At 43.2% G+C, this 26,589-nt stretch overlaps 1 protein-coding gene across 3 annotated transcripts in view; it reads right to left on the minus strand.

Moving 5' to 3' along the window:
- The window catches only part of LGMN (legumain), a 37,988-nt gene extending 11,607 nt beyond the window's left edge, over positions 1–26,381 (minus strand). The window contains exons 1-6 of one of the 3 annotated variants that reach the window (XM_089522421.1): positions 26,297–26,381; positions 17,482–17,657; positions 9,301–9,398; positions 5,385–5,466; positions 793–878; positions 599–674 (exon numbers count right to left, since the gene is read on the minus strand). In XM_089522421.1, the coding sequence (XP_089378547.1) occupies positions 599–674; positions 793–878; positions 5,385–5,466; positions 9,301–9,398; positions 17,482–17,625 (486 nt within the window). In that variant the 5' untranslated portion in view covers positions 17,626–17,657; positions 26,297–26,381. Of the gene's footprint in view, positions 1–598; positions 675–792; positions 879–5,384; positions 5,467–9,300; positions 9,399–17,481; positions 17,658–21,045; positions 21,101–26,264 lie in introns of those variants that run through there. The other 2 variants (XM_089522422.1, XM_089522420.1) reach the window with 2 other exon arrangements.
- Between the last annotated feature and the right edge of the window lie 208 nt (positions 26,382–26,589).

The raw sequence follows: 26,589 nt of genomic DNA on the forward strand, positions 1-26,589 counted from the left end.
GTGCCAAAGTGAATGGTATGTACTTTATGTACTTTAAATTGTTTACAACATGAATTTAACTGTATTATTTAATGCTTTTAAAACTTTGCGCCCCACACTTTATAATGAGGTTTTACAATGTTCAGATGTGACAAAAAGAGAAATGGTAATTCACTTTGCAGAAGCCAAATGGGGAATTGAACCCTGATCTCAAGAGTCATATTCCAACACGAAGCGCCTTAGGGTCCCAATAAGGGGGAAACAAGTTGAAGACACACTACAACAAATTGGTAGACTGGTAGGCAGTGAGGCTGCTGGATAAAGGCACTTGAACCCTCCTTGTAACTTGCAGCCAACAATCTGGTCACAGTATATATAATGAGCAGAGACATTACAAGTTTTCAGGCATCAGGACTTAAGTCCTATGCGAAAGACCATGAAAATACACTCTCAGTTGCAGCAGACAACATCAGGACAGAGGAACCATTAACTTGACCAACAATAAAGGCAGCTTTGTATATTATATATTGCAAAAAGATGACAATTTAAAGCTTAAAAACATTAGACTTGCAATACATTAATAGTTACCTGTCTTAGAGAAGATGGGGAAATTACTTACTTCATTGCCTTGAAAAGCTATTATTCCAGGGGCACCATGATCAGTGAAGTACACAAATATGTGGTCATTGGGGCCACTGCAAAGAGGGAGATAAAATATCTGTTGGATTTTTCTGATCATTTAAGGTTGAAACTTTTCTACTATACAATGAAGGTAAATCTTTCTTGCACACATTCATTTCTCTTGCATATTACCTTTCTAATACTTTCCCAGATCCTTTGTTCTTCACTGCTTCATGATCACCTCTCAGCACAGCAAGGAAGTTCTCTGGTGTAACATCCTACAAATAGTTGGAGATCTGTAGTTAAATGCAGCAAGCATGTATCTTTTGGGCTCCCTACAAAACTTCCAAAACTATGGGATTCTAGAACTGTAAAATCCAAAAAAGGGCCTGGGTGGATCAGAGGACGTTCTATCTAGACCAGCATGCTGTTCACACAGCAGCTGACCAAACGCCACTGGAAGCGGGACACAAGCACATCCTCCTCCTTCATGTGGACTGCATTGGGAGTTTCTAGATCCCATATAGATGCAGGTGGAGGAAACAAAGGTACCTGGACAGGGCTGGAAAACTAGTCATGAACTGAACACATGCCCTGTAAAGTGATTCGAGATCCTCTATTCTATGCAACACTGTTGGAAGAGAAGTTCATGTAGAATTTTTTTTTGGACTACAAGTCCCAAATGGAAGGTTCTGGAAACTGCACTTGAAAAGAGTTGATGGTTCCATGATGGTATATCAAATGATCAGATTGACTACCTTGTTGTGTGCAATGGAGCTTCAGACAGATACAGATAGGTTCTGTGCTCTAATACAACATTCCTTTCTTGCCCCAAGCCTCTTCCTATTCCCTCATTGAGTTTTCAAATCAACTTGTCGTACAGGATTAGTTGCTATTGTTACAAAAAGTAACAACACCAAGATGTACGCACAAGCCCCTGAGCACATCTAGAGAGGGAACTAGGATTGTGGGTGTTTCACCAAATGATAAATGCCAGGAGTCCACAGGATGCAGCCATAACAGTTAAAGTGAAATATAGTTCTATATTTGTGTAGTATGGATGAGTTCCACACAGCAACAGTGATTGTGCACTATGGCCAAAATCCATTCATCTTTAATTCATCTAGGGAGACTTCAAAGGATTTTCAATGAACAGTGATGCCCATCAAATGTAGAAAACTGCTTTTAAATGTGAAAAAATTGCTTGTAAAGAGGAGTTTGAAGAACTTCTTGGGACATGTCTGAGTTAGATCCGAAACACACTGCACAAATAATCTAGTTTAGGACCAGTTTAACTGCCCAGGCTCAGTGCTAGGGAATTGTAAAAATTGTAGTTTATTGTGGCACCAGAGCTCTCTGACAGAAAAGGCTAAATGTCTCACAAAACTACAATTTCCAGAATTCCCTATCATTGAGCAAGTACAAATAAAGCAGTCGTAAACTGAATTAGTTCTACAGTGTGTTTTGGACCTTAGATTGTAGAGTGAAAGCAAATGAGCTGAAGCAATTACTTATGTCAGAATAAATATGCATGATTCTGTCATGTTGATATGATGATATTAGGGGATGAAGATATGAGGGCATGATGATACGGTGATTTAAGACTGTATAGTATGTTGACTATTGAGAAGGGGATATCAAGTATGTCAAATCTAAACCTAGGAAACAAATGTGGTAGATGGCCAGCGGCGGAAAGGAGTTGTAGTTGTATGAAGAAAGGAGTTGTAGTTTTATGACGCCAATCATCCTGCCATGGATCTGAGCTGTGAAACTTGCTTAAGGAAAATGAAATGATAACACGGGAGGAGAAAAAGGGAAACATGAAGGGCCCTTTGATCTGGATCAAAGAGGGGCGACTGGGGTTGGAATGGGGGGCTGGAGGACGGGAATGTATTTGTGATGGTCCTAGGGGGGACTTTTTCAGTTCTGACACTGAACCCGGGATGGGGAACTGTCTTGATATCCAAAATAAATCTCTAGTCTCTACTACACTATGATGCTGTCGGTTATTCAGAACTGGGTCCTCCAATCCTGACAATTTAGACAGATCAACCACACTAAGAACATTGTAGTGAATTTAGAATCTGTAACCTGATTTATACATATTGTGAGATCGAGTTCCTTTAGCAGGTGCCATGATTTTGATGTACAAGAGGTCCACAGCATACATCACCATTGAATTACCGTATTTTCCGGTGTATAAGACGACTGGGCGTATAAGACGACCCCCCAACTTTTCCAGTTAAAATATAGAGTTTGTGATATACTCACCGTATAAGGCTACCCCTCTTCCAATGCACACCAAATAAAAATTAAAAAAACATCAGATTTGATTTCAATATGGTAGTAATTTTAATTCAAATGGTTATGACATGCAGGTGCTTAGCAGGAAAACTGTCACTTAGCCAGCACTGAGCCAGGGCAGTCAAAGCACTCTCAAAGTGCATTATTTCTTCAGTGTGTTTTGAACCATAGTCCAACACTCAAGCCACTGCACCAGCCTAACCTACCTGACAGGAATGCTGAGAGGATAAAATACTGTGGAACTGTTGAGTCCCTGAAGCAAAAGGAATTGTGCAAAGTGTATCTTTGGTTTTTTAAAAATTAATTTTTAATTAATATTATGTCCAGTTCTGAGCACCACAATTCAAAAAGGACATTGAGAAACTGGAGCCATGTGTCCAAAGGAGGGCAACTAAAATGGTGAAGGGTCTGGAAACCATGAAGCCCTTTGAGGAAAGACTTAGGGAGCTGGGTATTTTTAGCCTGGAGAAGAGAAGGTTAAGAGGTGATAGGATAACCCTGTTTAAATACATGAAAGGGTGTCACATTGAAGAGGGAGCAAGCTTGTTTGCTGTTGCTCCAGAGGCTAGTACCCAGAACAATGGATGCAAGCTACAGGAAAAGAGATTCCACCTCAACATTAGGAGGAACTAAGGGACAGTAAGTGTTGTTGCACAGTGGAACACACTCCCTCAAAGTGTAGTGGAGTCTCCTTCCTTGGAAGGCTTTAAAGCAGAGGCTGGGAGGCCATCTGTTGGGGATGTTTTGATTGAGAGTTCCTGCATGGCAGAATGGGGTTGGACTGGATGGCCCTTGTGGTCTCTTTCAACTCTACCATTCTATGATTCTAAACCTTAAAAGACATGTACTGAAGAACCCAAGAGGTTATCTTTTGCCCTATGCAGTGGTCCCGACTGTGCCCTTGAAGAGATGTTGGACCTCATCTCCCATAAGCCTCTGCCATGTTGGCCAATAGCCTGGGATTCTGGGAGCTGAAGTCCAAAATCCCCTTAAAAAAAGAGTTTGGGGAGCATTGTGGCCTATAGCAATGTTTCCCAAACTTTGGGCTCTAGATATTTTGGGCTTCCTCTCCCTGAATTCCTGACTGTTTGCCAGTTTAGCTTGAGCCTCTGGGAGCTGAAGTCCCAAGCCCTTGGAGGACCAAAGTTTGGGAAGCACTGCCTTAGAGCCTTAACCCCTTAAAAATGTTTAAATCCCCTTAAAAAGCAGAGTTTGCTCTTGAACAGCACAGTTTGGGGACCATTGATATATAATATTATAGTCCCCCAAACTGTTCCCTTTAAGAGATTTTGGACTCCAGCTCCCAGAAGCCTCAGCCATGTTGGCCAATAGCCTGGGCTTCTGGGAGCTGAAGTCCAAAGTCCCTTAAAAGAGCCTCCACTCACCTGTCTCGCAATCCCTCTCTGAGAACATTCCCAGCAAACTCCCCCAGGAGCCCCATTTGAAGGAGGACCTGAGGGGAACGGAGGAGACAAAGAGCCGAGGCTTGCTGCGGAAAGGGAGAGAGGGAGGGAGGCGGCCGGTAGGTCCACCACCATTCTGATACCCTGATTTTTTAAGGCACCTACCAAAGGAGCTAGCCCCCTCCTCCCCGCCCAGCCCAGGCAGCCTCATCCTCTGCCATGCTATTTGCGGTGCACAAGGCTTCTTGGGAATTGTAGTCCAGCGCTTCCCTTTTTGTGTGAAGAAGAAGAAGAGGCAGAGTGGGGATGGCGCCGCCGCCGGCTTCTGCAATTTTGCCAGACTCTCGGCCAAAGGGAAAGGGGTGGGTTTTGTGGCATAATGTACTCTACTCTTGGCAGCAAGAAACTAAAAAGCCCAAGATTATCTATCTGTATCTGGTGCATTAGATGACCCCCGACTTTTGAGAAGATTTTTCAGTGTTCAAAAGTCACCTTATACGCAGGAAAATACGGTACTTATCCTTGCCAATCCTGAACGATGTAAACACAAAACTTGTGTTACATTTAAGGGAGGATAAATTTCACTGCTGACTGAGTGAAACTTTCTAGCTCAGCTAAGAAAAACCTCTGGAGTCCTATTGTACTTTATATAGTTTTGGAAAAATGTAAAATTCAAAGCCAACAACATTCCAGGGTAACTTAGGCCCGGTACAGACGGTCCAAAAATGGCAGTCTGCTGGCACCTAGTTTTCCACTGGGTGGAAAACGCAGTGGACAAACCGCACAGTTTCCCACCGGTGTAAAAAGAACCCGCAAAAAGCGGGGTTTTTTACAGTGCGATACTGATGCCGCAGTGCGCCGACGTTAGTATTGCGCCGTGACTTGCAGACGCTAAGTGTCTATGACGTCAAAATGGCAGCGTTCCTCTGTACAGGGCACCGCCATTTTGATATATAGAATACGTGCAAGGGTTGCGGGGTATCTGTAAGTGACGCCCCAAGGCAACTCTAGCATGTCATCAAGACATGTGTCGAGGCCCATCTGTACCGGGCCAGAATAAGGAAATTTGAGCCCTACCTCTTTCACATAGTCCTTTGGTGTTCCTTTGTACACATCTGTGCCATTGGGCCGATTTATAATGATGCCTGGGGTTGGATTCCTGGAGGTGGAGGGGGAAGGAAAAGGAATATTAAAAATTTCAAAAACTTGATTTAAATTTTTTTAAAGGCAGTGAGCTCCCTCTGCATCAACCCAAAAGAATAAAGACATGATAGTGGAATCAAGCTACTATGAGACATCTCTGTTTATTAGCATAAGAGCCATGGTGGATCGGACCACAGACTTGACTAGCGCAATGCATAGTAGTATATGGTTTTTTATGAAGGACTTTCGCTGTTAATGTTGACTTTTAAACTGTGATTCGTATTGTACTCTGTTTGTAACCTGTATCATATTGTATCTTATTCTGTTTGTAAACCACCGTGATCACAGGAACGGCGGTATATAAATAAAATTTCAATCAATCAAAACTATGGCGGGTTATAGACCGCCCATTTGGAGCGGTCTGCACCCGCCCCTTTCCCCGGTGTATCAGGGCCTCAGTGTGCAGAGCGACAGCCGCTGAGGCCCCAATCCGCCGCTTTTCAGGCTGCGGGGAAGCAGCAAAACGCCGCTTCCCCGCAGCCTGAAAAGGGGTGTCCCTGGGGCTTCAAGCCCCAAGGACACCCCGCGGCGGTGGGGAGAAGAGAAAGGGGCCGCTTGGCCCTTCTCTTTTAGTCCGCTGGGCACAGCCGTCTGAAGGCTGCGCCCAGCGGACTAAACCAGGAAGGAGCTCCGAAACAGAGCTCCTTCCTGCTCCGTGTTCAGGGCGCACTAAGCGCCCTGGTGCGGAGCAAGGACGTCACGTCCGCGCCGCCCTGTCTAGAGGCGGCGCGGCCGTGACATCCTCATGGCGGCGGCCGTATGGAAGGGCCGCCGCCGTTTAGTGCGTGATGAGCACGCACTAGGGTTAGGGCACAAGTTTCTGCACAAGTTCCTATGCGTCTGAGAATACTTTTCCCCTTGCAAAGATGACACAGTATATTTACATATCGCTACATGCTCTCTGGCACACACTGTGACCTTGGACATCACCTGCTGCTTTGAGTCCCAGCTGCAGCCAATTCCAAGCTTCTGCAAAGTGAATTACCATTTCCCTTTTTGTCACATCTGAACATTTTCAATATTGCTCTATACTTCATCATTTATGCCATGTTTTTGACCACTCACACCTCTTGCACTGATCTAGTACAGTAGACCCTCCTTATCCATAGATTTTTTTACTTATGGACTCAAGCATCCACAGCTTGAAAATATTTCAAAAAAGTATAAATTCCAAATAGCAAAGCTTGATTTTCCATTTTATATAAGGGACTCCATTTTGCTCTGCCATTATATTTAGTGGGACTTGAGCATCCACAGATTTTGTTATCCATGGGGGATCCTGGAACCAAACCCCAGCAGATAACAAGGCCACACTGTATAGTTTCAAGCATGACTACTCCTCTATTCTCAATCCATTTCCCACATATCTCCCTTCTGCTCCAATTCTTTTTATTATCATTTTTATTCTCAGCCCACAGGTTGGGATTTGTATTTATTGACATGTAGCACCTAGAACATATGAAGTGTTTGATAATAAAGACTGAGACAATATAATAAATACTGAGCCCTCTGTCTCAAGGGCTACCTGCCAATAAAGGTTTAAACCAAAGCAGACCTTCCATATAAACCAATGTCATATTACTCACTTCACCTATATCTGCTATGGATCAGTAGTAGATAATTGATGGCCTGCCAGATCTTTCTTGGACCGCAGCCACCATCATCCCTTAGTCCTGTCTATGATAGATAATGCTGATGGGAGCTGCAATGCAACAACTTTTGGAGGGTCATAAATTGCCTACTGACTGAATAATTCAGGTTTTCAACAGAGAACAGGCCAAGGCAGGTGTTGGGGATTAGAACTGGAGGAGGCAAATTGTGATCCATAGCTAGGGTTGCCATAATTGTCCACTTTTACCAGGGACAAAATGTGGAACAAATTCAAGACCAAACTGTAGGACAACTGCAGGACAAAACTCAGCCCAAAATGTAGGACATTGAAGAAAAATGGTGGACCTTAAATGTCCTACATTTTGAGCTGAGTTTTGTCCTGCAGTTGCCCTACAGTTTGGTCTTGAATTTGTCCTACATTTTGTCCCTGGTAAAAGTGGACAATTATGGCAGCCCTATCCATAGCCCCAAAGACTCCAGATCAATTTTAACAACTGGCAATTTTGCCCCCCCCCCCTTTATATCCACTACAAAATGCAGCAGTTTTGTCCTCTCCTCAGCCCTCAACAACCTCAAAAAGCAGGTGAGGGGGGCACAAAAATCAGCTAAAATTGAAACTGGAAGTGATGCAGTGTCAATGCTGGTTGTGCTGGTTGTATTGGGAAGCTATGTGTTCAGAGGTGAAAGTCTGGTCATATCTCCTCTGCATCTGCACACCCCTAAGTCAGAAGAAAAGCTTTGGCAGTTCTCACATAACTATTCCTTCCATTGGACAGTCTTAGCCCTCATGCACACAGCCAGCAAGTGCAAATTCCCACATTATATTTTGGCATATCTGGGTGTATCTACAAAATTGTAACACAATAAGCATTGAGTTGACCTTCAAACCACAGCAGCCCAATTTTGGTGTTTACTGCTGCAGTCCAACAGCATTTTTAAGGGCTTAAGTAATCCACTCTTGGTCTTTCTCAAGTTGGGATGGGAATGTAGAACCTATTACTTTTTCAGCTTTTATGATGAGGGTGGGTAATGCCATGGGCATATCAAGGACAGAGACATTCAGGATTTTGAAGATTAGCAGTAACCTACAAGATGAAGCATATAGACCAATATTTAGTTTTTGTAAAGCATATACTAGGTGGTATGAGCCACTGTGGTGTAATGGTTTGACTGTTGGACTATGACTCTCGAGACCACAGTTTGAATCCCGGCTCAGCCATCTAAGCCCACTGGGTGACCCTGGGCAAGTCACACTCTCTCAGCCTCACAAGATGGCAATGGCAAAACGACTTGAAGGTACACAACAACAAAACTAATATGCAAATTAAGAAATATATATCCACAGCTGTGGAGTTATGATTTTCAAAAAACCAGGATTACAAAAGCAGGCTAACATGCACCTATAGCCTATTCCCACCCACCTCACATCTATAAACACAACCAGCATGGAAAGGAAGTAGGTTCCACTTTAGGTTTTGAATTAAGTCAAGTTTTTCACTGTGTCTTTACTTGGGAAAGTGATCTGAAATGTATTGGGACCTGGGACTTTGTGAAATACAAAGAAGGCCAAGCACCTGACTCGGGACTTTGTGAAATACAAAGAAGGCTAAGCACCTGACTCGGTTCTTGTGAAGAGGATGGAAAGTCTGCCCTGGGCAGACATTGGACCCATACTAGCAGGAAGTGAAGCTTGCCATCCTATAGAATGCTGTAAAAGTCTTGTGACTGAACAACACAGTTATGTAATAATAATTTCCACTCAGGCACATATGCACATATGGATGCAGTGTTGGGTCACAAGACTTTTAAAGCATTTTACAGAAATGCAAACTTCATTTATTGCTACAGTAGGTCTGCTGATTTGTGTGTGCATACACATGCACATTTATATACAGTGGACCCTTGTTATACGCTGGAGTTTGGTTCCAAGATCCCCCATGTATAACAAAATCCATGTATGCTCAAGTCCCATTAAATATAATGACATAGCAAAATGGTGTCCCTTATAAAAATGGAAAATCAAGGTTTGATATTTGAAATTTATACTTTTCTTGAACGTTTTCAAACCATGTATGCTTGAAGCCGTGTATAAAAAATCTGTATATAAGAAGGGCCGACCGTATATATATAAAAAGAGAAGGAAGGAGACACACACACTGGCCCAAATTTTGTAACTTACTGTTCATTATAGGCAATGTCGTCATACATCATAACAACGATCTGTTCATCTGGAATACCATTCCGGTGTATAAGCTGGTAAGCATGGCATACATCAGCCTGAAAGACACAAGAGACTTTTCTTTATTGGCTGCCTTTAAATAAACTATTAGCAGCAGAGAAAACATTGTAGAATTTGTAGAATTTATGTCTACCAATTCTCAAATGAAAACTGTGAGAGAGAAAAAGTGTCCAAACACACACAGGACAATCCTCGGAGCACACTCAAATTGAAATGCCTACAGGTCTCATTAGCCAAACCAGTATCCTGCTATGTTTGTGCAAAACAACATAAATGCTGTGAGCAGCTTTTTTTATCCTAACAGCTATAGATCTGTGTACCTCCGCATGCTGTTGTAAGCTTCAGTTTCTCAGAGAAGCTTACATAAGGGAACCCTATGAGTTGCATTAACTACAAGAACAAATACAGAGGACATTAAAAGATTAAATAACACATGCCAATGATTGGCCAAATTCAGTGGGCACAGAATTCTGAATAGGGGAAGGTGGGATTACTCTCTCAGAGACCAAGACTGGGTAATAAGACACACTGCAACATTCTGTTGCAGATCTCTCTCATTCACAGTAGAGTCAGCCCTCCACAATGGTGGTTTGACTTTTGCATCTTTGATTATTTGTGGATTTGATTAATAACTTCTCTCTAGGAATCTGAGTCCTCCAGCATGATTCTGTCAGAAGTTGACCGTAGACATCCACTGAAAGAACTAGAGATTTCTAAATAAAACATTTCTCTAGGCATCTGTAGGTCCTCCAGTGCAATTCTATGGTCAACTTCTAATGGATGCTGACCATAGAATTATATTGGAGAGGACTTAAGAGATTCTGAGAGAGGTGTTTTCTTAGGCTAAAAACCAGTGTTTTTTTATTTGTGGAGTCCTATGCCTTAAGCCCCGTAAATGTGGAAGCAAGACACAGTTGTCTCCTAGAAGACACTTCCTCAAGACTAATAAATCACCTCTTGATAGCTACCCTGGGATAAGACTGCAAGGCATTCATAATCTACCAGTGTTACCTTGACTTCTCATGAAAACAGCTCAAAGCAGAGGAGCAATCTGAACTCCGCAGTTATGGGTGTACATGACTAGATGTAGGTAGCAATCTGAAATTATGTCTGCATACAACCTCAAAGTAGAGGAAGAAAGGCAAAAAGGCAGTTCAGGAACAGGCTCAGAGAGTGTTACTTTCTTTGATTACAGCTCCCAGTAAACCCCAGCTAGCCTGGCCATAACTCTGATTTTAGAAACAGTTGTTATGCATATTTATATTCTATTGAATTCATAGCATCTGATATTTGAGCCCCCAGCTAGAAAGGAAAAACCAGGCATCTATAAAACACTGTAAATGCTGATGTCATGAGTCAGCCGCACAAGAAATCCAACATGACTACAACCAAAGGAATTTTCATTGTGAAGTATAACTTCTAAAAGAAATCTTACTGTAGAAAGTTTACATTGTGCCAAATGAGAACAAGGTGGGATTAATGTGCATGTGGCGAGGAGAAACCAATCATCTGAATGATGCTTCTGTGCTGTTGGGCTAAAAAGGATGCTGAACAATCTAAACATATTCTGTTTCAAAACCAGGAGTCTTGACTCAGGACTGCTCGCTATTACCCCAAGAGAAATCCTCTTAAGACTTCAGCATAAAAGGGAAAAGTGGAGGGAGGAAGATGAATCTAGCAGCACCCTTAAAATTTATTTACTTTAGCACGAGCTTTCCTGGATTTCAACCCATTTCCTCCTATGTTCTTTGGGGTTGTTCCCACTTAAGATTTGAAACGATTTAAAATACAACGTTTTTAATAAAATCGATTCAAAATAACACTGTTCTTATCCCGCTATCCGAATCGCTTTGTTCATCGTTCCCATCTGGTTATTTAAATCGAAGTTTTTACCTGCAAGCGTTCCTACTTGGCATGAAATCGGTGTTTAAATAAAGCGATTCTTCTCCTCCATACCTTATTTGGAGCTGTCAATCAATAGTACGTCAGAATGACGTAACGTTAATCCGGAATATTTGGAAGTGATTTATCTTTTGGCATCGTTTCCATTTCATTGACTGTTTGTGAATTTAGCGAATTTAGGAAAGCGAATTTAGGAAACCCAAGCTCTTTCCAGAGGAACTATGGGATAGGTTTTGCATGACAGCATCCCCTCTTCATGTCTCCCAAAAGACAGCCAGGGAGAATCCCTTCAGAGAGCACAGAGATCAATGGGGGAGGCTTCTGGCAAAGCGAATTTAAGAAACCCAAGTTCTTTCCAGAGGAACTATGGGATAGGTTTTCCATGACAGCATCCCCTCTTCATGTCTCCCAAAAGACAGCCAGGGAGAATCCCTTCACAGAGCACAGAGATCAATGGGGGAGGCTTCTGGCAAAGCGAATTTAAGAAACCCAAGCTCTTTCCAGAGGAACTATGGGATAGGTTTTCCATGACAGCATCCCCTCTTCATGTCTCCCAAAAGACAGCCAGGGAGAATCCCTTCAGAGAGCACAGAGATCAATGGGGGAGGCTTCTGGCAAAGCGAATTTAAGAAACCCAAGCTCTTTCCAGAGGAACTATGGGATAGGTTTTCCATGACAGCATCCCCTCTTCATGTCTCCCAAAAGACAGCCAGGGAGAATCCCTTCAGAGAGCACAGAGATCAATGAAGGAGGCTGCTGGAAAAGCAGGGAGGGAGCACTCTTCCCAAAGATTCTCTTTCCAGGGTTGGAGGAGAAGGCAGATTCCGTTTGAGAAAGGGAGGGAGAAAGGCTCTATCCCCCCCCCCCCCCATTGATCAGAGCCCTTCTTTGCCTGGGCGAGATCAGATGCCTCCTCGCGAGGAGCCTTCCCTTCCCTGTCTGGGCGAGATCAGAGGCAGGGAATGCCTCTTGGAGAGGAGCCTTCCCTTCCTGCCTCTCCTCCGTTAGAAATGGGCTCTCCCCACACAGAGGGGTGAGGGAAGCAAAAATGGCGACAGCCATGACAGATGGGGACAGAAAGGGCAACTCCCCCAAGGCCAGCCCCATCGCAGTCCGCTCCTCCCATCCATCTAACACGATTCAAAGGCTGTCGTTCCTATTTAAATACTCCGGTTCCTAACTCGAATCAATGGAAAAACGTAGGTCAGACCCTAGTGTTTTTTTAACACGCGTTAAATGAGGAAAGCTCGATTTAAATTTCTATCCCACTCTACGATTCGATTTGTAGTGGGGACGATTGCGGGTTGCTCTAGAACCGTTCTAGGTTTAAATCGGATCCTAATAGGAACGCCACTCCTTGGATTCGATTCAGAACGCGGGGTTTCACCTAGTGGGAACAACCCCTTTGAAAACTTTTAATACTGTGGCAAGTTCTCAATGTTGGATGCTGTTCAGTATCTGAAAAATATTTTCACTCCTTTGTCCAACTTGCCAACAGGCACAATTGTATTTACATTTCACAACACACTGCAGCAAATTGTTTTTCAAAGTAATTTAAGAGCTGAGTTAACAGGAACATCTATTACATATATATATGTGTGTGTGTGTGTGTGTGTGTGTATCCCACTAACCCTCTAGCACTGTCTCCCAATATCCTGTTTAAATCAGCACAGATTTTGTTTCTAAAGAGACTGTGACTGACACAATCTGCTTATTCTAAAGATACTGAGGAAGGGAGGGACCCATGCAGTTGTGTGAAAACCCTATCCTTGCTCTTTTTCTTATTTATTCCCCAACTGCTTACATTTGGATTGCAAATATCTTGGATCTTTCCCCCCTAACATTGCTTTTTATGTAGAATAATAAAATAATAAATAAATAAAACTTTTATTTTTATCCCGCTTTTCTGTGATGAGACAATCAAAGCGGCTCACAAGAGATGGCTCCCTCCCTGACTGTTTTCACACAGGCCTTAAAGACCTGACTGCTTTTACCTGAATTGTTCAGCTTTTATACCATTCTAATAAATGGTAAAAGGTATTAAAAGGTACTATTAAAAAGGTAGAACTGTTAAAGGTAAAGATAAAACCATTACTACTAATTAATACATAAAAGGTGTTGATTTAATTTACTGTATTTTTATTATTTTAAATGCTTTATTTTGGGAACAGTCTTGTCTTAAAAGGCAGGATAAAATATTTTAGAAGAATAAAATAAACAGAACACCAGGGAACACAGCTTGCATTGTACCACAGATTGATACCTCTGTGAGAATGTGTATGTGTTGTGTGTGTGTATACCCCCAACTTAGGAAAAATATAGCTCTTATCTTTTATAGGCAGGGATTTCTGGGCAGTCCTTCAGTTTGGGGTGTGTGGAAGTTATCTCTTCCATGTTCCATTTTGAAACCTGACCTTTCTACTGACAGAATTTGACCCTTCTTAAAGAGCAGTCACATGTTTCTTCACTTTCTGTTTATTCTGGCATGTATCCCAGATGCAGCTTAGCTTATGTTTAAGAATTACCTCCTTTCGAATGCAATAATAAAGGGCAAACAGTATCAGTGGAAGAAAATTAAAACCAAAGTGCTATTAGATTGGTTTCAAAAGAGATCAGTGTAGTTTGGCTGTATTTTTCAGCTAAACAAACCCCTCTGAAGGATTACTTGTGGAAAAAGCCAAGACTGGAAATGGTGTAAAATCCTACGTTCTTAACCTGTGGTCTGCCTCCCCTAAGGGGCTGCAATATCCCCACCGGCAGTCCACAAAGCCAGGTGTCCCCTTCCCTGTAGCTGTGCATTTCCTTTTTTTCTATATAAATGCAGTACCTTATATTTTTTCTGTATAAATGCAGTACCTTACATTTCTTCCTGTTGAAATCCAGGAAGAAATGTAAAATCTTTATTAAGGTCATTTTGAATTTTGATCCTGTCCTCTGGAGTATTAGTTACTCCCCCTAATCAGGTGTTATTTGCAAATTTCATGCCCTTTATTCTTTTCTCCAAGTCATTGATAAAGATGTTGAACAGCACTGGGCCCAGGCCAGAACCCTCTGGCACACCACTAGTCACTTCTCTCCAGGATGCAAGGGAGCCATTGCTGAGCACTCTTTGGGTTTGGCCAGTCAACCAATTTCAAATCAGTGGTTCAATGATCAAGTATTATTTATTTATTTATTATTGGGGTTTTATATCTAGAGTTAAGTCTTAGAAGAGAGTGGTAACAAAACATATTTAAAGGGGATCCCTGGTTTAAAAAAATGTTAAGAACCATTTTCTTAGGTCACTGAAGCATGTTTGCCCTTATAAGCTGTCTGTGACAATTTCACTTAACAAGGTAGACTATCACCTACTAGTCCTTATCCTCCAACACTTAATCCTTCCTCTCCTCCCAACATAATGCTGCTCAGCTGCCAATGTTTTTGTTTCTTATACTGCCTGCCCCTCCCTCACCTACACTGCTTGCAATTTACTTTTACATTGATCAAACTACACAAGGAATCACCCATACCTCTGTGTGGTCCATCCTGCTTCTCCATTACAAATGGGGAAGGAAGACATGTGTGAGTGCTAAGCATTTTGCAAGGCTTTCAGCTTTGGAATATTAATAAAGCAGAAGTTCACAGAACCATTATACCTTCCCTCTATCACTATGCATCAGGAAAGAGCCTCCTCAGATCATCAGGACAAACTTTAAACTTGGGGTAGAGTGGACGAACTAGAGGGTTGTGGCCCATTAGGTGTTGCTGCCAACAGCAAGGGTTGATGGGATGTGTAGTCCATCTGGAAGGACACGTATTTCCCATCCTTGTTTCAGCAGAATCATGATTCTACCCTGCAGGAGTACAAAACTACAAGCCCTCCTGAGAGTGCACTCCTCTATTTAAACATGTCCAAAGAAAAAGATCTCACCACACTCTAAGTTAATCCATTCAACTGCCAAAAAGCTCTTGCAGTCAAGAGGTTCTGCCTAATGTTTGGATGGAATCTCTTTTCTTATAATTTGAATCCATTAGTTTGCGCTTTAATCTCTGGAGCAGCAGAAAACAAGCTTGCTCCATCTTCTACTTGAGTGCCTCCCAAGCTATCTGATGTGGATGACCAGAATTTTTTTTGTCTCAGTATGTCTGGTACTGGTATCATATTTTAGGGCATTAAGGCGGGTTACAGACCTCCCGTTTGGGGCGACGTGCACCCGCCCCTTTCCCCACTGTATCGGGGCCTCAGCTGCCAGACCGGCAGCCTCCGAGGCCCCGATCCGCCACTTTCAAGGCTGCGGGGAAGCTGCAAAAGGCCGCTTCCCTGCGGCCTGGAAAGGGGTGTTCTTGGGGCTTCAGGCCCCAAGGACACCCGGCGACGGCAAGGAGGAGGAGAAAGGGGCTGCTTGGCCCCTTTCTCCTCTGCGTCGCTGGCGCAGCCGTCTGAAGGCTGCGCCCAGCGATACAAACCCAGAAGGAGCTCTGAAACGGAGCTCCTTCCAAGGTTGCGGAAAGCGCGCCCTAGGCGCAGCCCCAATACGTCACAACCGCGCCGCCTCGTTTGGAGGCGGCACAGTCGTGACGTAGTGATGGCGGCAGTCGTGTGGAACGGCCGCTGCCATAGGGTTAGCGGGGTGCGGAAGCACTGCCCCTTCCTAACCCTAGTACGCACTCTGCGCGTACTTTAAGGCCCATTTGTAACGGGCCTCAGTCACAATTATTTCTTTCCTTCCTGGAAACTCTCCAGGAATCAGCAACCAATGGATAAGGAACCTGCACCAGTCTCTGGACCACCACTTTTGAGTAGCACTGTTCTGCATGAAATTCCTTCATATATTTAAAGACAGATACCATATTACCTCTCAGTCTTCTCTTCTAGCTAAACATACCCAGCCCCCTAAGTTGTTCCTCACAAAGCTTTGTTTGCAGACCTTTTCAGTGTTATTATAGTTAGTCAATTAATTGGTTCAATTACTGCACAAACCTGTAATGCCAAATTTTTAAACTGATGTAATGTTTTATGTTGTGTTTTGTTCCCTGCTTTCCTCTGTAGGGCAATTAAAGTTTCCTAAGGCTTCAGCCTTTGTCAAGGAAACAAAAATATTTAAATATTAAAAATATTAAAGCCAAGCCTGTTAGAGTCTAGCTTTCAATAAGCAGAGTAGCAGAAATGTGTTCTTGTCTAACTATGTTTCTCTAAGAACTGAAACTGACTAAAAAAACAAACACAAGTAAATTGCAGTTTAAACAAAAGTTTACTAATGGCTTGAATCTACATATACATAGAGGCTATATCAGTGATGGCAAACCTTTCTGGGACTGCATGCAGGAAGTGGGGCTTCTGCACCCCAGGTGATGAGGGCAGAAGTTCCATCATCCAGATGTGGGGCTTCTGGGGTGGGACTTCTCCCCGCCCTCCATCTGTCTCTGAGAGGCAGCTAGAAGCTGAGGAAGGTCCTGGAGGGAAGAGACAGGGGGCAATCGTTGCTCTTCCTCCTCCTGCCCTTCCCCTGGCCTTCTGCTGAGAGACAGATGAAGAGGTCAGGAAGGGGCCATGGGAAGAAGGAGGAGTGGGAATGCTCCTCCCTCAGACCTTTTCTGACCCCCAGCTATCCCTGGGGAGGAAGCTGGGGGTCAGAAAAGAAAATTGGGGAGGAGGAGGAGTGGGCACAAACCCATTCCTCCTCCCCCCTGACCTTTCCTGCCCCCCAGCAGTTCCTAGGGAGGAAGGTGAGGGTCAGGAAGGGCCCGTGCGGAGGAGCAGGAGTAGGCACGTGCCCATTCCTCCTCCCACAGACCTTTCCTGACCTCCAGCTGTCCCTCTGGAGATAGCTGGAGGCCAGGAAAGGTCTCTGGGGAGGAGCAACTGGCATGCGCCGGTTCCTCCCCCCCCATCTATCTAAGGAGGGGAAGAGAGAATGCAAAATTTCTTCCAACATGATCCACAGGAAGATGGTTAAGAAGTAACAATAACACAGGTAATAATAATTTTGTATGAACAGATCAGTCTTTCTAAGTGAGAATCTGCTGGTACTTTTAACCACTGACAAAAATCTGAATGATGCACATGCATACAAGAGCAGTGCTTGATAGTGTTACTTTTGAACTTGATGTTTCAGAATCCCCCCCCCCCCCCGCTAAAACAGGCAGTGGGAGAGAGCCGGCCTTTGATAAGGAAAGATTTGGCTAGATTTCATGAAAGGCCCTCCATTCTGTCAGTCAACATTAGATTGCTGTTCTTACCTGGTGTCTGTAGTTCACCCAGTCAGCTGAACCAGCTACAAGAACAACCCAATGCTTGCCTCCATCTTCAGGGTCCTCCCGAAGGGAGGGAAAGGCTCTGATTCCCAGGATACAGGTAAGCAATAATGCTATCTTCAAGATCATTTTGGTTGCTCTTGATTCAAGAACTACAGGAACTGTGGGGCATGAATAAAATAAAACGAAGCAGAAATTAACATTTATTAACATGGTATGCATTTTAAAAGCTTTTTGTTTTTGTTTTTACAGAGCTATTTTGAAGCAGAATTCAAAGTACTGAGACACCATTGGCTATGCTGGCAAGGGCTGATGGGAGTAGCCATCCAAGAACATCTGGAGGGTTTCAGTTGTGCACTCCTGAATTAAACACATAATTCAGTTGTGCACCCCTGAATTAAACACATAAACAACATAAGTTGATTCTATTTTAGTAATAACCATACAGTATTTAATCAGATTGGCAGAACACATTCCAAGATCTTCACATACATGATACAGTTAATCACCTCTGTTAGCCACAGGTGGAAAAACTAAGACAGGGGCTAAACTGAGTTTGCCTGGAGTAAAATCTGGATTCCCAAGGTCATGTAGACCATGACATTATAATTTGATTGCTTTCCATGTTTTGTAAAAGTTGTTGTTGTTCTCCTTCAAATCAGCTGCAATGCAGCACCCCATCCTAGGGCTTTGCTGGAAAGATTTATTCACTTCCTCTGAAGCGGGAAGACTAACTTATCCAAAGTCACCCAATGAGTTTCCACGGCTGAGAATGGATTTGAACACTACCAGAGACCTGGTTCCACACTCAAACCACTATATCACAATGGCTCCCCTATAGGTTATTGCCATGTTCCAAAACACTAGAAGTCCCCTACTAACCAGCAACAATGGCTTTAAGTCCTTGCCTCTCCGCTGGAATGCAACCCTCTGAGAACTTATCTGGAACTGAATTTGGCCCTCAGGCAGAAATATTCTCTCTAGGACAAGTCAGTATGTCTACCAACCAATTCCAAATGGTGAAAACAATAAGAGTGCGGTTCAGACATATTCCCATCCAGAAACACTTCTGACCAGCTCCAAATTGAACCATAGGCCTTGTTCCAGGGCTGTGGAATCTGTCAGAAGCATTTTTTTCATATTTTTTTTTTACTGAAACACAACCTTTGAGACAATACACATGGGAAAAATTACTTCTACATCTACACAATACATACACGAACACCAACATTAATGCACTACACATAATGACAATAACTGGGAAAAGGAGATGCATATGAAAGTCACTGTGGTGTAGTTGTTCTAACGTTGGGACTACGACTCTGGAGACCAAGGTTTGATTCCCTGCTTGGTCATGGAAACCCACTGAGTGATCTTGAGTGAATCACATACTCTCAGCCCCAGATAACCCAGTGATAGGATCGCCTTAGGGTTGTTGTGCCAGAAATGACTTGAAGGCACGCGACAACAACTTCCAACTTAGTAAATGATGGTTGCAGTTGTTAAAATCTTTACCTCCTCTAAACAAACATATAAGCTTCTATCTTTTTTTGTTCAACCTATTTATGTAAATTCAAGTCCTAAAATTGCTGTTTTCCCCCAATGCTTTTTCTCATAAAGTCAATTATCAATTCCTATTCTTTTTTGAAGTTACTAACATATCTCTCTTTAATCAAATTTGTGCATTTGTCAATTTCTGAAAAGTCATACAGTTTTATCAATCATTTTTCTTATGACAGAGTGCCTACACCCTTCAATTTCCTCACATGCAGTATTACTGCTACTGTAAACATATTGAATAACTCTTCTCAATGGAGTCAGAAGCATTTTGACTGGCATCAGAATAAAATAAAAACTTAGGCGGGTTACAGACCGCTGAAAAGCGGCTGCCTGCACCCGCCCCTTTCCCAGCCGGATTGGGGCCTCAGTGGCCAGAGCGGCAGCCGCTGAGGCCCCGATCCGCCGCTTTCCAGGCCGCAGGGAAGCGGCAAAAGGCCCCTTCCCCGCAGCCTTGAAAGGGGTGTCCTTGGGGCTTCAAGCCCCAAGGACACCCTGCAGCGGTGGGGAGGAGGAGAAAGGGGCCACTTGGCCCCTTTCTCCTCTGCGTCGCTGGGCGCAGCTGTCTGAAGGCTGCGCCCAGCGACGCAAATGGCAAAAGGAGCTGTTTCAGAGCTCCTTTTGCGGCCGGGGAAGGGGCGCACTATGTGCCCTGGCGCAGCGTGATGATGTCACGTCCGCCCCACCCCTATAGAGGCGGCGCGGTCATGACATCATAATGGGGGTGGCCGTGTGGAACGGACGCTGCCATTTTGTGCGCGCTCCGCACGTGCTAGGGTTGGGGGCGTCTGGAAAGGACGCCCCTTTCTAACCCTAGCACGCGCGGAGCACGCACTTTTAGGCCCATTTGTAACATTATAACTGAATATTATAACTGTTAAATGTACAGTTTTATACTTATATTTTCACCTTTTAAAAAATAATTATTAAATGCTAAATTTGTTTCATATGTACTTTCATAGGAATTTAGGAAAGTTCAGATATTTTAATCAAATAAATATTTTTATATTCTTTCAATCAAAGCAGCCTGGTAGTGATGCAATGCTTTGTGCTACCATTTTACTACACCAAATGTATTACTAATTAGTATACATTTTCTATTTATGAAGGAATCAAAGACAGTAGAAAAATATAGATATCAGAGTTGAAGTCAAAGGTTTCGGGTACAGACACCATAGCCCTGTCTTATTCTCAGCAAGGAGATGAGAATGCTTAGAACTTTTAGCAGCCGCTGGCATATTGTCAAAATGGTTAAACATTTATCTCTGTCCATAAATCTTCATGGCAACTCAACACAATCCAACAGGACATTCTTCTGCACATAGTTCATTTCAGTAAGGGAAGATCAGCATACAACTTGTGTGGAATGCGTTCTCAGCAACCTGAGTCTAAAAGGAAACATTTTCTATAACTAGATGACAATTTCTAATTTTCTCCACCACTGACCAGGCTGCCTGCAATTTATGGGATCGGAAGTCCAAAGCATTTGGAAATGAATGAGAGACCAAGAGCCCTGCAGTTACATTTCATTCCATCTAGACAAGAAGTTCCATTATGCATATATCTGTGTCTTTTGAACCTCATAGCAAGGCTGTGCTGATCCAGTCATGAGACTAGGATAACTATGCATATATATCAACTTCTGATAAGGACAAATCCTACAACAAACTATTCTGCAACTTTGCTTGTAACAAAGAATTTAGAGATTGCTGTGAAGGATAAGCTTGTTTTACATAAAAAGATCCATTATCTTCCTGCAGTGCATGCAACTGGTATTAAACTGTGAGTTAATCTGATCCCAGACTTGATTAGAAGAGAACAAGAGCAAACAAAGCCACTGACAATCTGAATTACAAACCAAAAAATAGTGACTGCCTTTCATCTGAAGTCTACTATCTCTCATAGGTAAATACATCTGTCTTCACATCAAGCATGTGTAGTAGTACATTCCAGAATCTTCTTAACTAATTTTTGCGGTATTTTCCTTCTTACATGTAAACTGCATCTGTATAAGAACTTGGGCTTTCAGGTTTTGAAGAAGATTCCTGATGAAAGTGGCCCAACACAGGTCTATCCTACCTGGAGAAATGACCATAAGAAAGTGTTATTGTACACAACTACCTTCCTTGTACAGATAAAAATCCAAACTCACTGGACAACTCAGGAAACTCATACAACAAACTATAATTATTTTTTATATAAATACTAACAAGAACAATTTGTCTTGAAGTAAAACCTTAAGGGAATTATAATTAGTTCCCCACACTGGGTGCAAGATTCTGATCATCATCATGACAAGTGTTTTATGCCATAACTGTCCACTGGTGAGAGAGGTTTTAGCTCAAACTGTGTTGATTTGCCTGTTAAAAAACCTCAGAGGGCATCAACCCACAGAATAGGTGCTGGAGGATTCTGCAGCAGGGTATTCTGGGCACACACTCAGCCATCTGAGAAGACTGGTTAGGCTTGCTGGGCCTTCCAGTATTTGGCACATTTGACACACCCTTCTGATCATGCAACGGGAAGGAAAGATAATATTGCTTCATTACATACAACTTTTGCCTGTTCCCCATGTCCCACCATTATTGTTATTGTCATTTGGCAGTCTAGGATTCTTGTCTTCTGAGAGAAAACAAAAACTGCTCTCTGCCTGCTTTTTCCATACAATGCTTAGTTTTATACATCTTTATATTGTGTTCTTGATTGCTCAAATGTTCCTTTCCTTAGAGGAGAGTTGCTCCAGCCCTTTGCCCATTTTGGTTACTCCTTTCTAACTCTACAATATTCCTTCAGTTGTGGATACCAGAATGGTACACAGATTTCCAAGTATGGTTGCACGATAGATTTGTGTCAATGCAGTAGAATATTGCTAGTTTTATCTTCAATTCCTTTAGTAATGATTACTGTTTTGTTGTTAACTGCTCTCAAGTTGATCTTGACTCATGGCAACCCCATAGAGGAGACATCTTTTATTATTCCTTATCTTCCACTGCTCTGCTTAGATCCTATAAATTCATGCCTTTGAGGTCCTTAATAGAGTCCATACATCTAGCAGGTGGTCGTCCTCTTTCTACATCCCTACAACTTTCCTAGTATTGTCTTTTCCAACAACTCATGACGTGACCACAGTATGACAACCTCAACTTTATCATCTTGGCTTCCAGGGAGATTTCTGGCTTGATCTGTTTTAGGACCCATATGTTTGTCTTTTTGTCTGTCCATGGCATCCTCAGCACCACATTTTGAATGAATATTTTCCTCTTAGTCACTTTTCCTCACTGTCCAGCTCTCACAACCATGCATGGTAATAGGAAAAACAATGGCTTATACAATTCTAACTTTTGTACTCAGTTGTATATCTTTACATTTTAGGATCTTTTCTAATTCTTTCATAGGTGCCCTTTCCATTCCCAGTCTTCTTCTGATCTCTTGACTGCAGTCCCCATTCTGAACAATGTTTGACCAAAGGTACAGGAACTTTTTTACCATTTTGTTTTCTTCATTGTCTAGTTTCATTGTATCATTGTCTAATAATACCCAATACAAAATTTGTCTTTTTCACAACAGATGCACACTGATCACCATTCTCATTGAGCTCCACCATAAAACCCAAGATCCCTCACTTGGTTAGTCACTGCTACCTCAGATCCTAAGAGTAAACATACTGAGTGTTTGTTTGTTTGTCTTGAGGTGGGGGTGGCACCCCAGTGTTGATCACTTTTGACTAGCTTATACTGCACTTGCCATTTTAATGCCCAATCCGCCAGTTTGGAAAAAATCCTCTTGCAGCTCTCTGCCATCCTTTGTTTTAGTCACCCTAAATAATTCACTGCCCTCTGCAAACCTGGACATTTCACTGGCCATTCCAGTGTGTGTTGTTTGCCTTCAAGTCATTTTTTACTTATGCTGACCCTACCACAAGCAAACCTATCACAGGATTTTCTTGGCATGTTTCTTCAGAGAGGGGTTGCCATTGCCATCGTCTGAGACTGAGTGTGACTTGCCCAAAGTCCCTCGGTGGGTTTTCATAGCCAAACAGGGATTCAAATCCTAGTCTCCAGAGTCATAGGTTCAAAACACACTGCAGAAATAATCCAGTTTGAGACCACTTTAACTGCCCTGGCTCAGTGCTAGGGATTTATGGGAACGGTAGTTTTGTGAGACATTTAGCTTTCTCTTTTCGAGTGCTCTGGTCCCACAATAAACTACAACTCCCAGGATTCCCTAACACTGAGCCAGGACACTTAAAGCAGTCTCAAAGTGGATTGTTTCTGCATTGTGTTTTGGACCCTAGTCCAACCCTGAAACCACTACACCATGCTAGTTCTCATACTCACACCTAACTCGAGATCATTATGAAAAAACTAAAAGCACCAGTACCAGCAGAATCCTCTGGAGGACCCCCATGGTTTATATCCCCACCCCCCACCCCCACCCCAGGAGAACTGTGTTTATCTTTTATGCCTATCCATACAAGAACCTCAGCAATGGAGTCTGCATGGAAGTTCAGGAAGTATTTATGTAAATATTTATAAGTGTCAGGTATTGTGGTCAATATGTACTATCATGCAGCCATTTGTAATGTATTTGTTTGTAGTTATGTGTATTTGTTAACTGTTTTGTGTTCCTTTTATATTAAAAAAATAAAATTTCCCTAACCAAGAACTTCAGCAATGGGGGAAAACTCTATTGCTGTTTGTCTGGCAATCTTCATTTCCCTTATGAAGTCTCTCAGAGGTCCTTGGCCCACAGCTTCAGAAACATAACAGGATAAGGATATCCCTTCACTGTGCTGAAACTACAGAATGGCAAGGTGAAAGTACATTTTTTCTGCCATCACGTGCTATACCTGAGATTACAGGAGAAACCAGTTTAACCATTAACTGGCCTTACAAATTAAATACAAAGTTAAGGCTTGCAAAATCTTTTAAAGTATGTATTACAGACTGTTTGGCTGCACTGCTTCACTCCTCTGCAACTCTCTCCCTTCCTACCCTACCTCCTCCACATTACTCTTCCTCTAGTGAAGCATCAGTGGTCAACACTGATTTTCTACAATTTTCTTTCGTACAAGAATCTTCAGTGTCTAAGAAAGAACTTAAACAGTGACTTTTCATACAAATCCCTAAATTACTAGCCAGTATTGCCAACAGATATGATGGCTGGGGGATCTGAGGTGCTGCAGTCCCAAAAGTAACTCTTCCAATCCTGGGCTAACAATTTTTAAAATCCACCCAAAGAAAAGGGGATGTTTAATTTAAACCAATGTTAGGTCCTTTCTTGTAAAGACCAAAAGCTAAAATCAAATACAGTATTTAAAATAAAATATAGTTGCTCCTCCGTTTGCGCTGACTGCATATCTGCGACCCTTGCTTACTCGCGAGGATCAAACAGAGGGGATTAAAATGGGGCACACCCCCCCATTCAAACCTATGGGGCTTGAATATGTGCAAATTTCCAGAATGGATCCCCGCAAAAGCGGAGGGCTGACTGTACAGTTCGCCCTTCACATTTGCATTTTTGCCTTTTGCAGATTTGATTATTTGCGGCTTTGATTAATATGTTCTCTCTAGGAATCTCTAGGTGCTCCGGTGCAACTCGGCCAGACGTTGACCCATTGAGTTGTGCTGGGAACCTAAATGTTCCTAGAGAAAACACTTCTCCAGGCATTGGTAGGTCTTCCCAACATGAGTCTATGATCAACTTCTGGCAGATGTTGACCAGAGCTGCACTGGAGGGCCTAGAGATTTCTGGAGGGGTGTTCTCTTAGGTAAAAAGAACAGCATTTGATTATGGTTTTTCCACATTCACAGGGGTCCTTCACCGCTAACCCCAGTGAATGCGGAGGGACCACTGTAGTCCCAAATTGTAAACACCTTTATAGTCTTGAGATTTTAATGCAGCAGGGTAGAATTCTAATGCCACTGGACTTCTCACTGAACTAGCCAGCACTTTACGTCTTCTCTCAGCTGTTATCAATTACAAATTACGATCTTCCAAAGCATATTCCCTTCTAAACAGCTGCACTATGAGATTTTAACCAGCTTTCTCCCATCGCTTTCATTATACTAGTTAGCTAATCCTGAAGCGAAGGAGTCAGCCCAGCATCCCGAACAATCAGCCGGCCCACCCAATGGTAACTTGGCCAGAATTGGTGAAACATTAGATTCCAGGAAAATCTCATTTACACTCCTCCGCCCAGAATTCTCCAAGGATCCCAGTTTAACCCTTGCCCAGATGAGTGGTGGCCGAACGGACCGGAAACTCACCCTCTTGGAGAAGATAGACAATTATGTCTTTGCAAAGGAAAATGAATAGGGAAGGCGCTGCCACATCCTGGAAATTTTTGTTTTAATTGCAGAGTAATTATCATCACAAATTACCAGTCTGGGCAGGTTTGCTTCAACTGCCCTTCTTAGACAGGCTTTTGAAACAAACACTCAAGGTGCCTTCTAATTAAAATTTAACTAAGGATTAAAGCTAATGCGGTGTAGTGGCTTGAGTGTTGGACCAGGGCACTGAGAGACCAAGATTCAAATCTCAGCTCAGCCACAAAAGCCTACTAGGTGACCTTGGGCAAGTCACACTGTCTCAGCCTCAGTCCTCTGAACAGATTTGGCCATGGAAACGCCATAACAGTTCTGCCTCCAGAAGTCAGAAATGACTTGAAGGCAGGTGACAACATAAACAGGAACGTGGGAGGAGTATCTCTTGTTGCTGTTATGTGTCTTCAAGCCGCCTCTGACTTACAGTCAACCTACTATGGGGTTTTTTGGCATGCTTCTTCAGAGGAGGTTTGTTATCGCCATCCTCTGAGGCTGAGAGAGTGTGACTTACCCAAAACCACCCAGTGAGTTTCCATGACTGAGACAGGGTTCGAACCATGGCCTCCTGGCCCAACACCCAAACCGTTACACCATGCAGGACCGCCATAAGTCTGGAACAACTTGAAGGCACACAGCAGCAGCAACAACCACCTACACAATTACTGAGATGTGTACTTCTACAAGGCCTTTAGCCTTCTCTGCCAACCTACAAGTACCAGGAATTTCTGAAAGGTGGTGGATGGAGCCGTGGCAGTTAAAGCGGTGTCAAAGCGCATTATTTCTACAGTGTGGACGCACCTCTGAGGTGTAACCCAATTGGTGGCTAGTAGCCCAATGGGGGCTGCTATCATTATCTAGCAAAGCCCAACCCATTTCCAGACCCACCCAGCCTGGCTGCTGTTCTTCCTTCTTCTTACCCAGGGTCGGAGGAAGGCGGCGGGGGTCCCTTCTCGGTCGGCCTCACCTCCACAGACGCAAGCCAAACAAACAAACAAACAAACAACCGACCGCCGCCCGTCTGAGGGCAGCCCAGGCGCCGGAGCCCTTTTATAGCAGAGGAGGCAGGGGGCGTGGCCAAGGAGGCGTGATTGGCGGGCCATTGGGTCAGGCACTTGCGCAAGGATCTATAGGACCATTCCCTTGGGATCGTCCTACTGCGGAGCGCAGGGCATGCCGGGACTTGGAGGCAATTGGCCCAAAACAAGAGAGG

This window comes from Sceloporus occidentalis, unplaced genomic scaffold (genome assembly GCF_023333645.1).
Source record: "Sceloporus occidentalis isolate IW3139 unplaced genomic scaffold, rSceOcc1.0.p SCAF_4, whole genome shotgun sequence".
Classification (NCBI taxonomy): Eukaryota; Metazoa; Chordata; class Lepidosauria; order Squamata; family Phrynosomatidae; genus Sceloporus; species Sceloporus occidentalis.